The 16351-nt window shown below is 41.5% G+C and overlaps 1 protein-coding gene across 1 annotated transcript in view; it reads left to right on the top strand.

Moving 5' to 3' along the window:
• The first annotated feature begins 236 nt into the window (after positions 1-236).
• The window catches only part of nfatc2ip (nuclear factor of activated T cells 2 interacting protein), a 43059-nt gene continuing 26944 nt past the window's right edge, over positions 237-16351 (top strand). Inside the window, exon 1 of the mRNA XM_067232920.1 lies at positions 237-293. Coding sequence (XP_067089021.1) covers positions 282-293 — 12 coding nt within the window. The 5' untranslated portion in view covers positions 237-281. The remainder of the gene's footprint in view (positions 294-16351) is intronic.

The raw sequence follows: 16351 nt of genomic DNA, 5'->3' as shown, positions 1-16351 counted from the left end.
TGAAAAATATGCAAGAACTGGACATGCCAACACATTTTATTAGGGTTGTAGAAAAGTTTTAAAGCAATACAGAAAAATCCAGCTCCTCCATCGCCAGAGATCGTTCAAATGCACGATGTTGAGCCTCGGCCCACCAAGTACTGGGACTGGGCTACAACTATTTGAAGTAGTGTAGGCGGCTACACTCCCGAACAGTAGGTGGCGGTGATGCACCTCTTAAATGTTAGTTGCAATCTGCCATAACACGGAAAGAAGAAGAATCAACTTCATAGAAGAAGAAAATGGCTGAAACGGTAAGTTTTATTTTGGTATGTCGGACTCAAAAATCAGTTTAGGTCAAGACAACGTGGCCGCTGAAGTAATTAACACTGAAACAAATGCATTAAATCGCTAGCGTGTTGTATCGTATGATGTTGATCGCTTCCGTGTGTCTGAAACCGCCAACTCGTTCACTATTCCCTACGGCAGTGAGTGCACCAGTGGCGATTTCTTTAAAACTGCAAGCGAAGTTCAGCTTCCCCTAAAATGTAAAAAAATGTATGGTCAAATATTTACTGTTGTGTTAACATTTTAAATGCGTTATAACACGTTCATATCGAAGACGAGTTCGTTCAGAATCAGCTACATATATTAGCAGGTCGATTTCCTTCTAATACATTCCCGTAGCGTCACAGTGCATTACCCTGTTGATAGGGAGGAAAAACGTTCTGCTCTATGTAATTACAACGGAGTTCAAAGCGTCAACAAATGCTAAACTGAATTTATTGCTCATTTAAAATTGTGGTAAAAAATACAATTGTGAGATTTAATGTACAATATGATGTACGCTGATATTATTAGTACATTTACTTTCACAAACAAGTCATTTTTCGCTTGTTGACTGAGGCGTTAACATAATTAGCCTCTGTTGGACATATACGATAGCGGTCAGTGATCCGTTTTCTATCGTTAAAATAATAAACATGCCTCACATATCAATGAACGTTTTATGATTTATTATAAGATAATATTACTAGTAAACAATTAATGGGTACAATTATCATTATATACCTGTAGTTTTAAGCCAGTGTAGCTCACTGTAATGCTGTACACGACGCGGTTTGATTCACCAAAAATTGGGGAATCAAACTGTCACTCAAATTTGAGCCAATCTCTGTGTGAATACCATCCCGTATGTGGCACAGAGGTTTTCCCATTTTAAGAGGTCTGTAATTGGCTGAGAGTACTTAGAGCCATTGGCTACTAACCTGATCTTCAATGCCACAGCATAAATTTATGGAAGCAAATCGTTACCAAAATTCAAATGCAAATGCATTTCCAGAAATGCATTTGCATTTTAAGAATGTGGCTGCAATATTTGACTCATAAATGAAATTAGTAATCAATCATCCTATTTGCATTTTAATTTTCTTCTTCAATAGTTCTCAATCTTTAACTTAATTAAAATGAAAAAGAAAGACATTTGAGATTTTATTTTCAAAACATGCCCCAGCAAATAGATACCAAAATTCAATTTGAAATGTAAAATTTGAAAATTCAAATGCATTTCCAGAAATGCATTTTCATTTTAAGAACGTGGCTGCAAAATTGTGACCACAATTCAAATTCAAATGCATTTCCAGAAATGCATTTTCATTTTAAGAACGTGGCTGCAAAATTGTGACCACAATTCAAATTCAAATGCATTTCCAGAAATGCATTTTCATTTTAAGAACGTGGCTGCAAAATCGTGACCACAATTCAAATTCATAAATGAAATTAGTAAAAAAAAAACGTTTTTTTTAAGATTCCATGTACTTGAACTTCTTTATTAACCCGTAAAGGAGTAGCGTCGCACATATGTGATCGTTCGAATGCGGGTCTCACATATGCGATTTCGAACATTCCAACTGAATATTTTCCGATTGACAAAACTATGCGACAAATGCTTTAGTATGGCTTCAAAATGTACTAATGAGAATCAGAATTCGGTTTATTCGCCATGTATGTTATACAAACACGGAATTTACTGTGGCAGGGAGATGCGAAACACTAAACATATACAGATCTTAAATTAAGTAAAAGTACAAAATTTTCACTATTTCTAAGAACTAAACAATCTAAGAATACAACAATTTAAATATAAAATAAAATATATATAAAAATAAGAATAATGAGCAGCGTGAATGGTTAACATAGTGCGATCGGATACTGAGATAAAGTGGCTTATGCATACTGCCATTAGATGGACTTATAATAGTTAAATAAGTGAATGAATGTCAATGGGAGTCTTTGGCCTTGTTGAAGAGGCCAGTAGCAGATGGAAAGAAACTGTTCTTATGGCATGAGGTCCGGCCCAGCTGCTTTGCGGGCCGGACCATAACAATACATAAAAACGTGCAAAATAGCATAGAACAACATAATAAATTGCAATTAATGTTTATAGTGCAACAAATACTGGAACACTGAAGCGTGTACTGCCCCCATCAGTTCCGGAACCGATGCTGCTAACACTGGCATTGTCGCTAACGGTGCCTAAGGTGCTTAAAAAAAATGGGCATCGTCTGTGTTTTGACATTTTAGAACTGGAAGGTATCGGTACTATGGGTTCTCGTGACATCCCTAGATACAATACGTATCACAATACTGGGTGTACGATACAATTACAATATTTTGATTTTCCTTTCTTTTCTTTTTTTTACGAAATTCAATTAACAGATTTATTTCCTAGACATGAAACATTTTCAATAATTGGGTGTGCTCAAGCCTTCGGCGAGAGCACAACCTTTGTTCTCTCACATATATATTTATTGTGAGAATTGTTTTCCTGTTTGTCTTTATTATTGTGAGAATGCTGTTAAGCATTCTCACTATTGTTTTCCTGTTTCTCTTTATTATTATTATTATTATTATTATATCAACTTCTTAGTTCTTCCGCCGTTTTTTGGCCTTTAACTAGTTCTGCATACTTTCACCGATTCCTACAATTTATGTATCAAAACGTTCAGCTCCTTCAGGAGATGTTGGCTATGACTTTTGGTATTTCTCACTTTTATACTTTTTAAGACATTAAGGTTTTTGTGCAAATTATTCTCCCATTAAAAGTAATGGTAAATACTTTCAAATCATTAAAAAGCTTCCTCCTCTTTCAAACGTAACTACTTCAGCATACTTTCAGCTAGAGACACCATTCAACCTTTAAAATGTTCACAAGACATTCAGCTATTCCCAAATGATTCAGCTTTTTCAAATATTCAGCCAATTTTGAATTATGACAGTTTGAAATACATTAAAATGTTTGCTCCTTCTTGATTTTTATGAATGAGCAGCAAGCAGAGTGGCACACTCTGCTGGCTGCTCTTTTTCTGATATTCAACTAAATTGTCAAACAAATTCCTCTAACGTTCATATAGTTTAACGTACAGAAACAAGTTATACCTTAAAATGTAGGAAAGATTGTCCTCTTTCAGCCAATGTAACTACTAAAGAGCTCACATTTACAGATTTTCAGCTATGGGCCTTGAAGCGAGAGCAGCCTTTCAAATTCTCTCACTAACTTCAATGGAGAGGTGGGTAAAATTCGTCAGAGAAAGCAGGAAGGAAGACGATTTCGAAACTGCCGGTAGAGACATATTTCTGACCGCACATACATATAAAGGACATCTCTAGTTTCGGCAGAGTCTTGGGTCTCGGAAAATATCCTCATTTTATTGATTGGACGTGTAGTTTTGCATCTAGGTCAACTTGTTTGAGGTGTGGATGCTAGGTAAATGTTCGTTTTTCTCTCTGCCTAGCTCGTTAGCGATCACAGCTGCTCCATCGCCGTGGCAACCAAACAAACACGCACCAGGAAAGCAAAAGGGAACACGTTTTTGAAACTGCAGGTAGAGTCGTATTTCTGACTGCACAGACATATAAAGAATATCTCTGGTTTCGGCAGAGTCTTGGGTCTCGGAAAATATTCTTATATTTTGGATTGGACGTACAGTTTTGCGTCTAGGTTATCTTGTTTGAGGTGTGGACTCTAGCTACATTTCTCTTATTCTCTGCCCTCAGAGCGTTAGCAATCATAGCTGCACCATCACCGTAACGACAGACACGCACCACTCAGTCTCTCACACAGGTGATTGGTACGTTTACTTGACCATGAGAAACCCGATTACTAGCAATTTTCGGTTTATACCAATAATACGATTACTCCGTTTACATGTGTAATTAGTTATGCGATTACTCAATAAACGCGTCTACATGATTCTTTTTTATTAATCGTTGTATGCTCCACGGCCAAAACTTGCACCATCATCCTTCTGCAACAAAGTGTCGCCGTGTCTTCCTGTATCGGCTCTACTGCTGTATGTTTCATTCCATCAACACATTGAATCCTACTAAGAAAGCCGAGTAAACGCACTCAATGATAGGCTACATCTGCTACTGCTATTACTATCCCAACTATAATTTCAGCTGTTAAAACGATAATATTCTTGTTATGACTAGCTAGCCTACTTCTTCTGTTTAAAAGTTCAGCTTTCAGCTTCTCCCGCATTGTAGGCTATTTTAGCTGTTAGCGTTGTTAGATGATGCAGTTCAGATTCCACACTGCCTCTTTTGTGTGACTCAAAATTTTTTGAAATTAATTTCAGCTTTCAGCTTGCGGGTATTTTCTCATTTATCACTTTTATACTTTTTTAAATATTAAGGTTTTTGTGCAAATTATTCTCCCTTTAAAAGTAATGGTAAATCCTTTCAAATCATTGTTGGAATGCTGCTCCAGCCCCTTTCAAAAATACCTTTCGGTTGCTTTGAAGCTTCAGCTTATAACTTTCTACTACATTTTCACAATTTTCGTATTTCTGACTGCACAGACATATAAAGAATATCTCTGTTTTCGGCAGAGTCTTGGGTCTCGGAAAATATCCTTATATTTTGGATTGGACGTACAGTTTTGCGTCTAGGTTATCTTGTTTGAGGTGTGGATTCTAGCTACATTTCTCTTATTCTCTGCCCTCAGCGCGTTAGCAATCATAGCTGCACCATCACCGTAACGATAGTTAATGGAGGTAACTCCAGTTCTATGAGTGGAGCGGAGCCCCATAGGGGAGCTCTGCTCCTATTGGTTTACCCGCTGCCTAGTGCAGCTAATGACTGAAGATCAAAATATACACACACCTGTCACTCACAAGGGTGCCCTATATAAGGGGGTGACAGCCGTCACTCATCCTCCCAAAAGTATTAATACAGCCGGGTTGAATAAGTCGAGCTGGGCCTGCAGCCCTATGGGCCTCCGCTCCACTCATAGAACTGGAGTTACCTCCATTAACTATCGTTCTATTTCGTGGAGCTCCGCCCCATAGGGGAGCTCTGCTCCTATTGGTTTAGGCGGAGCGAGCGAGGCCAGATATACCCCAGCGAGACTAGATCTAAAAGACACATAATCTCACAAGGCACCGGTCAGGCCGCTACTGTGACACAGAGAGCCGTCCAGGGTGAAAACAGGAGAGAGTTTACTTAAAAACTCATGTTGTTCCTCTCGCCTGCACAACAGCTAAGCTGGAGGGGCAACAGAACACATACAGTATAGACATCTCAACTGAGAATGTCTGACTGTCCCACACTTGGCGATAACCCCAACGAACAACTCGCATCTAGGGCCCACAAGAACCTCGCGAGTTGTCATCTCTCTACACCTGATCCACCAGCCATGCTGAGGACAGAATGCGCAAAAGATGAAGAGGAAACGTCCAACAGATAATATCGCACAAATGGTGAAGGCGACGACCAAGACACTGCTTCACAAATCTCCTCCACTCCTACACCCCTGAGGATGGCGGCTGATGTCGCCACTCCTCGGGTGGAATGAGCCCGAATGCCAGGTGGCCCGGGACATCTCATAGACTCGTACGCGAGACCAATAGCCTCGCAGAGCCAGTGAGAAAGTCTCTGTTTGGAGAGTGGCAAGCCAGCCCTCGACCCACCGTAGCAGATCAGTAACTGGGAAGAAGATCTGATGCTTGCTGTGCATTCCAGATAGCGCGAGAGAGCGCTGATGAAGAAAGTGTTTGTCCGTCTCTTCATAAACGGAGTGACTAAGTTCAGTTGAGTTCTGGATTTTAATACGTATTTATCAATCTGCAGATTGGGAGAGAAAACCAGTCTTCTGACCATAAATGACAACACAACACCAAGCTTAGGTCTCAACCAGGTCTCTCTCCGCTCCGAAAGCCGGAGGACCATCTTTTATAGGGCACAAGAATGTAAACATAGATTGTGACAGTCAGGCAGGAATGACGTTACAACAGTCTCAGAGAAAAAGATTCACTGCTCCCAACACATAACAACTCTCACACTAGAGAGTTCATAGTTGGAGCTCTCCTTGTAGTCATGACAAGGACCGTTTAGCCAGTACTTTCTCCTGACCCCGAACATCTATTAACCTGACACATAGACACAATATACTGTTATTAATAGCAAGCTTACATGATAAATGTACTAACTAGTATCCAATGACTAGTTCTAATGATTAGTGATTAATGTAAGCACACAGGAAATCCCAATTTCTTCCACAGCGCGCACTGGGCACAGGCTATGTAAGCGTCTTTCCTCCTCTCCGCTGTGCGGAGGTGGGAAAAAAGCTCTCAGTTCGCAGCTTTGTGCCCTGAACGCTCGGCTAATCACCTTGGGGATAAAAGCCGGGTTAGGACGCAACACTGCTCTTGTTCGATCACCCGAGATGATCAAACAATCCGCTCGTGTTGACAAAGCGCACAAGTCGCTCACTTGCTTAGCCGTAGTCAAAGCGAGGAGCAGACTCGTTTTAAGAGAAAGCAGACGTAATGACACATTGTCTATGGGCTCGAAAGGTGGCCCACACAGAGCGTCTAACACCAGAGATAAATCCCAGGGTGTTGACGCTCTCGGAGGTGGTCTGAGCCTACACACCCCAGCCAGAAAACGCTTGACCAGCGGGTGGCTGAACAGTGTCGTTTTGGCAAACCCTTCGTGACATGCCGAAATGGCCGCCGCGTAAACACGAACCGTGCTCGCGGCTAAGCCCTCGTCAAACAACGATTGTAAGAAACCCAAGAACCTTTCGACCGGACATGAGACCGGGTCAAGGTTCTGTTTGCCACACCATTGCATAAAGGCTCGCCAGCGCGACGCATACCCTCTAGCAGTAGATTGTGCGCGCGCACTCTGAATGGTCTGAATGACAGCATCAGACAGACCCCTGCGCTCTAAGAGTTCCCTCTCAGTAGCCAAGCCATAAGTGGGCCTCCGATCACTGGAGGGCTCTTCACCAGGCCTCCGGCCTGAGAGAGCGCATCCGTCTAATGAGGTATGGGCCAAGGCCCGTCCACCAGCATCCCCATCATCTCCGGGAACCATGAGGCTCCGGGGCGATCGGGGGCTATCAGAATGACCGACAGCCCGTCCGACCTCACCCGAGCCAGCAAGGGGAGGATGGAGCCCAGAGGTGGAAATGCGTATAGCAGACCTCTCGGCCAGGAACGGTGCGACTCCAAGCGGAGGTCTGTCCTGTGCGCGCAGCGAGAACCACAGAAGACACTGTGTGTTGGCTCGTGACGCAAACAGATCCACCTGTGCTCGGCCGAAACGTGCCCAGATCAGAGACACGATGGACGGTTTCAACCTCCATTCGTCCTCTCTCGGGCCGCCTCTTGACATCAGGTCCGCTCCCTCGTTGAGCAGACCTGGAATGTGCAGAGCTCTCAGGGAGCGTAGGTGCGTGAAAGCCCAAGTCCACACTTCCTCCGCTTAGCGATGAAGTGAGGGAGAGCGCACCCCTCCCTGTCTGTTGATGTAAGCCACCGTCACCCTGTTGTCGGATCTGACGAGAACGTCTTGATCCTTCAACACCAGCGCAAAATGGCACAAAGTCAGTCGAACCGCTTTGAGCTCCAGGAGGTTGATGTGACGCGCCTCTGACGGTTCCCATCTTCCTCCTATCGAGCCCGCCTGACATACTCCACCCCACCTGGTCAAGGACGCGTCCGCAAAGACCGGGTAGAGAGATGTCACTCTCTGGTCTCTCCAATGGTTCAGATCGGTTTTGACTGATCTCGGTATCACTAGCAGTCTGCGGCGGTGTCGCACAGGATCCAACCGCAGCTGAGCAAACCATCTCTGCAGCTTGCGCATGTATAACAGGCCTAATGGCACTACTACATGAGCCGCCGCCATCAACCCCAATAGGGACATCACCGACAGCGCGGTGATTGTGCGTGAGACCCGGAATGCGCGGAGAGCTATTGAAATAGCCTCTCTCCGTGGCGCCGAAAGTCTGGCTCTCATCCCAACAGTGTCCAAATGGATACCTAGGTAGGTAAACTGTTGAGCGGGCCATGGAGCGATCTTCTCCCAGTTGACAGCGAACCCCAACTGGCTGAGCTGACTCACCAGTGAGGTCGCGTCCTGGATAGCTCTGTCCGGAGACTGAGCTAGAACTAACAGATCGTCAAGGTACGCCAGAATGCGTATTCCCCTCCGCCGTAACGGTTCTAGAGCTGCTTCCACGCACTTGGAGAAAGTTCGAGGAGTACTCGTACTTTTTCCCTTCGAAGGCAAAACGCAGAAATCTCCTGTGCTTCAGTTTGATTGGCACATGGAAATACGCGTCCTTCAGATCTATGCTGATCCCAAAGTCGTTCCGCTGTACACAAGTCAGCAAACGCTTTATCGTCAGCATGCGAAAGGGCCGTTTGGCCACACTCTCGTTGAGCACCCTCAGGTCTAGAATCGGCCACATCCCCCCGTTTTTCTTGGGAACCAAAAAATAAGGGGAGTAGAGACCCGAGTTCTCCTGATCTCTGGGGACCGGGATCACTGTACCTTTGGTCAGCAAGCTCGCTATCTCCGTCCGGAGCGCGAGTGCTTTCAGCGGGCAGGACAAGCGTGTCTCCCTCACTCCTCTGAAAGGAGGGGGAGTCTGCATGAACTGGATGGCATAACCCTCTCTCAGTATCCTGTCTAGCCAGCTTGGCAGTGAGCATGACTCTCGCCACTCTGCATAACGCAGAGAGAGCGGGCGTGCGTTTAGCTGCGGAGCCGCAGACAGGAAACGGCCGTACTCTCGTCTGACCCCAGCCGCCGCTGTGCACCGAATCGGCGGCACAGCCCAAGGTGGGGTCGACTCGAAAGGGCTGGGGCTGCGCCCCCTGACCAAGAGATGTCTGAGCTCTGTCTTCGCTATGAGCTTCAAGAGACACATTTTTAAAATTAATTTCAGCTTTCAGCTTGCGGGTATTTTCTCATTTATCACTTTTATACTTTTTTAAATATTAAGGTTTTTGTGCAAATTATTCTCCCTTTAAAAGTAATGGTAAATCCTTTCAAATCATTGTTGGAATGCTGCTCCAGCCCCTTTCAAAAATACCTTTCGGTTGCTTTGAAGCTTCAGCTTATAACTTTCTACTACATTTTCACAATTTTCCGCTTTTTTAGCATGGTCAGCTATCCCCATTCAGGTTTTCAGCATTCTCACTGCTGTTTCGCAGGAACAGCCGTTTCTAGTTATTATTATTATATCAACTTCTTAGTTCTTCCGCCGTTTTCTGGCCTTTAACTAGTTCTGCATACTTTCACCGATTCCTACAATTCTTGTATCAAAACGTTCAGCTCCTTCAGGAGATGTTGGCTATGACTTTTGGTATTTCTCACTTTTATACTTTTTAAGACATTAAGGTTTTTGTGCAAATTATTCTCCCATTAAAAGTAATGGTAAATCCTTTCAAATCATTAAAAAGCTTCCTCCTCTTTCAAACGTAACTACTTCAGCATACTTTCAGCTAGAGACACCATTCAACCTTTAAAATGTTCACAAGACATTCAGCTATTCACAAATGATTCAGCTTTTTCAAATATTCAGCCAATTTTGAATTATGACAGTTTGAAATACATTAAAATGTTTGCTCCTTCTTGATTTTTATGAATGAGAAGCAAGCAGGTATGTTTGAGGTATGGATTCTAGCTACATTTCTGTTATTCTCTCTTATAATCAAGCTAGCGCTATGGCTCTCCATAGCTAAAAACGGGTCGATTTTTTTCCACAATCGACCAAATTGGCCAAACAAGGTATGTAGCTACATTGAGCTTAAAGTGTACATAATCTAGCCTCCATTCTAGTGACGCTACGACTGTCATCATCTGGCGAAACCAGGTCACATAGCTAGCTACGTTTTTCCAGACATAATATTCGTTACCTAGCTACAAACAAATGCTTCGTAACTGAACAGTATTTACTTTGTATTGGCGATATTGACAACAGAGGTTAAGGAACTTGTATTTAATTAAAAGATGGTCTCCGTTTTCAATTTGAAGCAGTAGATGTAGCTTATGTAGGAAATGTTCCATTGCATCCTCTCTCTAGTTTAGCTTCGGCTACAGATGGACGACAATCACGATGCATGCATTATTCACGCCTACGGTGTTAATACAGTCTGTAAAAATACCACTTTGACACACTTGCAAGATGATCCGCTGGTTAGATGTAGCATGATCTTATTTACTACCCACAATAGTTCAACTTTTTTTGCTGCAGCATTTTAATCAGTTAGCTCCAGGTCATCTCTAAAATACATTTCAGACCTTTTGAAACCTGAGCAAATGACTTTCTACTAAATTTTCAAATTCTTCTGAATTATTTCTCTTTTTGCATTGTTCTTCTCTTTTCTGTAGTTTTATGCCTTCGTCCAGCTCCTGCCCCTTTCAAAAATACCTTTCGGGCGCTTTGAAGCTTCAGATTACAACTTTCTACAAAATGTTCACTATTTTCAGCTTTTTTAGCATGGTCAGCTATCCCCATTCAGGTTTTCAGCATTCTCACTGCTGTTTCGCAGGAACAGCCGTTTCTAGTTATTGTGAGAATGCTGTTAAGCATTCTCACTATTGTTTTCCTGTTTCTCTTTATTATTGTGAGAATGCTGTTAAGCATTCTCACTATTGTTTTCCTGTTTCTCTTTATTATTATTATTATATCAACTTCTTAGTTCTTCCGCCGTTTTTTGGCCTTTAACTAGTTCTGCATACTTTCACCGATTCCTACAATTCTTGTATCAAAACGTTCAGCTCCTTCAGGAGATGTTGGCTATGACTTTTGGTATTTCTCACTTTTATACTTTTTCAGACATTAAGGTTTTTGTGCAAATTATTCTCCCATTAAAAGTAATGGTAAATCCTTTCAAATCATTAAAAAGCTTCCTCCTCTTTCAAACGTAACTACTTCAGCATACTTTCAGCTAGAGACACCATTCAACCTTTAAAATGTTCACAAGACATTCAGCTATTCCCAAATGATTCAGCTTTTTCAAATATTCAGCCAATTTTGAATTGACAGTTTGAAATACATTAAAATGTTTGCTCCTTCTTGATTTTTATGAATGAGCAGCAATGCTGGCTGATCTTTTTCTGATATTCAACTTATTTGTCAAACAAATTCCTCTAACGTTCATATAGTTTAACTTACAGAAACAAGTTATACCTTAAAATGTCGGAAAGATTGTCCTCTTTCAGCCAATGTAACTACTAAAGAGCTCACATTTACAGATTTTCAGCTATGAGCATTGAAGCGAGAGCAGCCTTTCAAATTCTCTCACTAACTTCAATGGAGAGGTGGGTAAAATCAGTCAGAGAAAGCAAGAAGGAGCAAGATTTTGAAACTGCCGATAGAGTCGTATTTCTGACCGCACAGACATATAAAGGACATCTCTGGTTTCGGCAGAGTCTTGGGTCTCGGAAAATATCCTTATATTTTGGATTGGACGTATAGTTTTGCGTCTAGGTCAACTTGTTTGAGGTGTGGATGCTAGGTAAATGTTCGTTTTTCTCTCTGCCTAGCTCGTTAGCTATCACAGCTGCGCCATCACCGTGGCAACCAAACAAACACGCACCAGGAAAGAAAAAGTAACACGTTTTTGAAACTGCAGGTAGAGTCGTATTTCTGACTGCACAGACATATAAAGAATATCTCTGGTTTCGGCAGAGTCTTGGGTCTCGGAAAATATCCTTATATTTTGGATTGGACGTACAGTTTTGCGTCTAGGTTATCTTGTTTGAGGTGTGTATTCTAGCTACATTTCTCTTATTCTCTGCCCTCAGCGCGTTAGCAATCATAGCTGCACCATTACCGTAACGACAGACACGCACCACTCAGTCTCTCACACACGTGATTGGTGCGTTTACTTGACCATGAGAAACACGATTACTAGCAATTGTCGGTTTATGCCAATAATACGATTACTCCGTTTACATGTGTAATTAGTTATGCGATTACTCAATAAACGCATCTACATGATTCTTTTTTATTAATCGTTGTATGCTCCACGGCCAAAACTTGCACCATCATCCTTCTGCAACAAAGTGTCGCTGTGTCTTCCTGTATCGGCTTTACTGCTGTATGTTTCATTCCATCAACACATTGAATCCTACTAAGAAAGCCGAGTAAACGCACTCAATGGTAGGCTAAATCTGCTACTGCTATTACTATCCCAACTATAATTTCAGCTGTTAAAACAATAATATTCTTGTTACGACTAGCTAGCCTACTTCTTCTGTTTAACAGTTCAGCTTTCAGCTTCTCCCGCATTGTAGGCTATTTTAGCTGTTAGCGTTGTTAGATGATGCAGTTCAGATTCCACACTGCCTCTTTTGTGTGACTCACACATTTTTGAAATTAATTTCAGGTTTCAGCTTGCGGGTATTTTCTCATTTATCACTTTTATACTTTTTTAAATATTAAGGTTTTTGTGCAAATTATTCTCCCTTTAAAAGTAATGGTAAATCCTTTCAAATCATTGTTGGAATGCTGCTCCAGCCCCTTTCAAAAATACCTTTCGGGCGCTTTGAAGCTTCAGCTTATAACTTTCTACTAAATGTTCAAAATTTTCCGCTTTTTTAGCATGGTCAGCTATCCCCATTCAGGTTTTCAGCATTCTCACTGCTGTTTCGCAGGAACAGCCGTTTCTAGTTATTGTGAGAATGCTGTTAAGCATTCTCACTATTGTTTTCCTGTTTCTCTTTATTAATATTATTATTATATCAACTTCTTAGTTCTTCCGCCGTTTTTTGGCCTTTAACTAGTTCTGCATACTTTCACCGATTCCTACAATTTTTGTATCAAAACGTTCAGCTCCTTCAGGAGATGTTGGCTATGAATTTTGGTATTTCTAACTCTTATACTTTTTAAGACATTAAGGTTTTTGTGCAATTTATTCTCCCATTAAAAGTAATGGTAAATCCTTTCAAATCATTAAAAAGCTTTTTCCTCTTTCAAACGTAACTACTTCAGCATACTTTCAGCTAGAGACACCATTCAACCTTTACATTTAGTCATTTAGCAGACGCTCTTCTCCAGAGCGACTTACAGTAAGTACAGGGACATTCCCCCCGAGGCAAGTAGGGTGAAGTGCCTTTCCAAAGGACACAACGTCATTTTGCACGGCCGGGAATCGAACCAGCAACCTTCTGATTAATAACCCGACTCCCTAACCGCTCAGCCATCTGACCTTTAAAATGTCCACAAGACATTCAGCTATTCCCAAATGATTCAGCTTTTTCAAATATTCAGCCAATTTTGAATTATGACAGTTTGAAATACATTAAAATGTTTGCTCCTTCTTGATTTTTATGAATGCGCAGCAAGCAGAGTGGCACACTGCTGCCTGCTCTTTTTCTGATATTCAACTAATTGTCAAATAAATTCCTCTAACGTTCATATAGTTTAACTTACAGAAACAAGTTATACCTTAAAATGTAGGAAAACTTGTCCTCTTTCTGCCAATGTAACTACTAAAGAGCTCACATTCACAGATTTTCAGCTATGAGCCTTGAAGCGAGAGCACCCGTTCAAATTCTCTCACTAACTTCAATGGAGAGGTGGGTAAAATTCGTCAGAGAAAGCAAGAAGGAAGACGATTTCGAAACTGCCGGTAGAGACATATTTCTGACCGCACAGACATATAAAGGAAATCTTTAGTTTCGGCAGTCTTGGGTCTCGGAAAATATCCTTATTTTTTGGATTGGACGTACAGTTTTGCGTCTAGGTTAACTTGTGTGAGGTGTGGATTCCAGCTACATTTCTGTTATTCTCTCTTATAATCGAGCTAGCGCGATGGCTCTCCATAACTAAAAATGGTTCGACTTTTTTTCCACAATCGACCAAATTGGCCAAACAAGGTATGTACATTGAGCTTAAAGTGTACATAATCTAGCTAGATCGTTTTTATTTTAGCAAGTTTCACAGAAATCTGCAAAAATCGAGGCTCAAGACTGTCATAGCTGACCGTCACGAACAGCCAAAAACGGGGGCTGGGGCATGTGATTGCTGCAGCTGGCTTTAATCCTACGAACAAACGCTTCGTAACTGGAAAGTTTTTACTTTTAATTGACGATATTCAACACAGATGTTAAGTAAATTGTCTTTACTCTAAATATCTTCTCCGTTTTCAATTTGAAGCAGTAAATCTAACACAGTAGGAATTCTCCCACGACATCCGCTCGCTCTGCTTTGACTAACAAATATGTTCTCAGTCCACCATACATTAGACAAGCTAATTTTCGAGCACTTTCGATACAAGATACAGGCCATGTTAGAGTTTAATTGTGTGGGCAATGTAGAACAGCAGACAGATTTGAAATATGATCTTTTGTTATGGCCATTGTAGTGACACTACGACTGTCATCATACAGCGAAACCAGGTCACATAGCTATAGCTACGTTTTTCCAGACATAATATTCATTACCTAGCTACAAACAAATGCTGCGTAACTGAAGAGTATTTACTTTTTATTGGCGATATTGACAACAGAGGTTAAGGAACTTGTCTTTAATCAAAAGATGGTCTCCGTTTTCAATTTGAAGCAGTAGATATGGCTCACTGTAGAAAGTCTCCCATTGCATCCTCTCTCTAGCTTAGCTTCGGCTACAGATGGAGAACAATCACGATGCATGCATTATTCACGCCTACGGTGTTAATACAGTCTGTAAAAATACCACTTTGACACACTTGCAAGATGATCCGCTGGTTAGATGTAGCATGATCTTATTTACTACCCACAATAGTTCAACTTTTTTTGCAGCAGCATTTTAATCAGTTAGCTCCAGGTCCTCTCTAAAATACATTTCAGATCTTTTGAAACCTGAGCAAATAACTTTCTACTAAATTTTCAAATTCTTCTGAATGATTTCTCTTTTTGCATTATTCTTCTCTTTTCTGTAGTTTTATGCCTTCGTCCAGCTCCTGCCCCTTTCAAAAATACCTTTCGGGCGCTTTGAAGCTTCAGCTTATAACTTTCTACTAAATTTTCACTATTTTCAGCTTTTTTAGCATGGTCAGCTATCCCCATTCAGGTTTTCAGCATTCTCACTACTGTTTCGCAGGAACAGCTTTTTCTATTTATTATTCTTTTTGCCCCCCTAAAACCCAGTCAATATTTGGCCTACATAGACAACAGGTGTCAAAAGTTTCGTCTTGGTAGCGATTGAGTTGCTTCTATTGGGATTTACGTTCCGTTGCATGGTTTAGAGTCAAGTTAAGTTTTTGTGGCGAAAAGTGAAGCTAACGACGGCTAATTTGCTAGCCACAGTCACTGACGTTACTAACGTCACGAAAACACGCGTGACTACCTGTAGCAGAACATTCGTTTCGCATCTTGGGGGATAGCTAGGCTAACTATAGCTTTACTGCAAGGCAGCTGCAGAAACGCCACAAGCAAAGAGGCCAGGGTGATAACTATTTACTCATGTTACTTTGCGATGTGAAACACAATTGTGAAATGTAATGTACAATATTAGCTGATATTATTAAGGAAGTAGGCCCACAGCTACTTTCGGAAACGATAGTCTACTATTTCACTGAAGCATTAGCATGACATTAGCCTCTGTTGCCCGGGCAACACATACTTCAGTGGTCTATGATGCATCTGTTTTCAATCGTTAAAATAAACATTCCTCACAAATACATTTTCGTTGTAGGATTTATTATGACATTAGATTACAAGTAAACAATTTGTGGGTGAAATTATAATTACCTGTGGTTTCAAACCAGTGTAGCTCACTGCAACGCTGTAGCCTACGCGAGACATCTACACAGCTGTAGGAAGTCAAACGGCGACAGAACATGTTCGGCACTCCCTTTACTTAATTCAAAAGTCTAACTACTAACCTGAACTTCATTGCCACAGCCTAAACCTTGTCAATCTGTTCATGAAAATAATTAATTTCAGCCTAAACCGTACAACGGAACGTTAAATCCAATTCAACCAACGCAATCGCTACCAAGACGAACACAGCAGTAGTCTAGTAGGCTACTGTACCGTAGTAGTACAATTTACCGGGGCAGCTTCTCCACACAGGGCTATA

The sequence above is a fragment of the Osmerus mordax genome, chromosome 3 (assembly GCF_038355195.1).
Source record: "Osmerus mordax isolate fOsmMor3 chromosome 3, fOsmMor3.pri, whole genome shotgun sequence".
NCBI classification, from domain to species: Eukaryota; Metazoa; Chordata; class Actinopteri; order Osmeriformes; family Osmeridae; genus Osmerus; species Osmerus mordax.
Note: the sequence above shows the minus strand (reverse complement) of the source record. Positions and strands in the feature narration are given on the sequence as shown.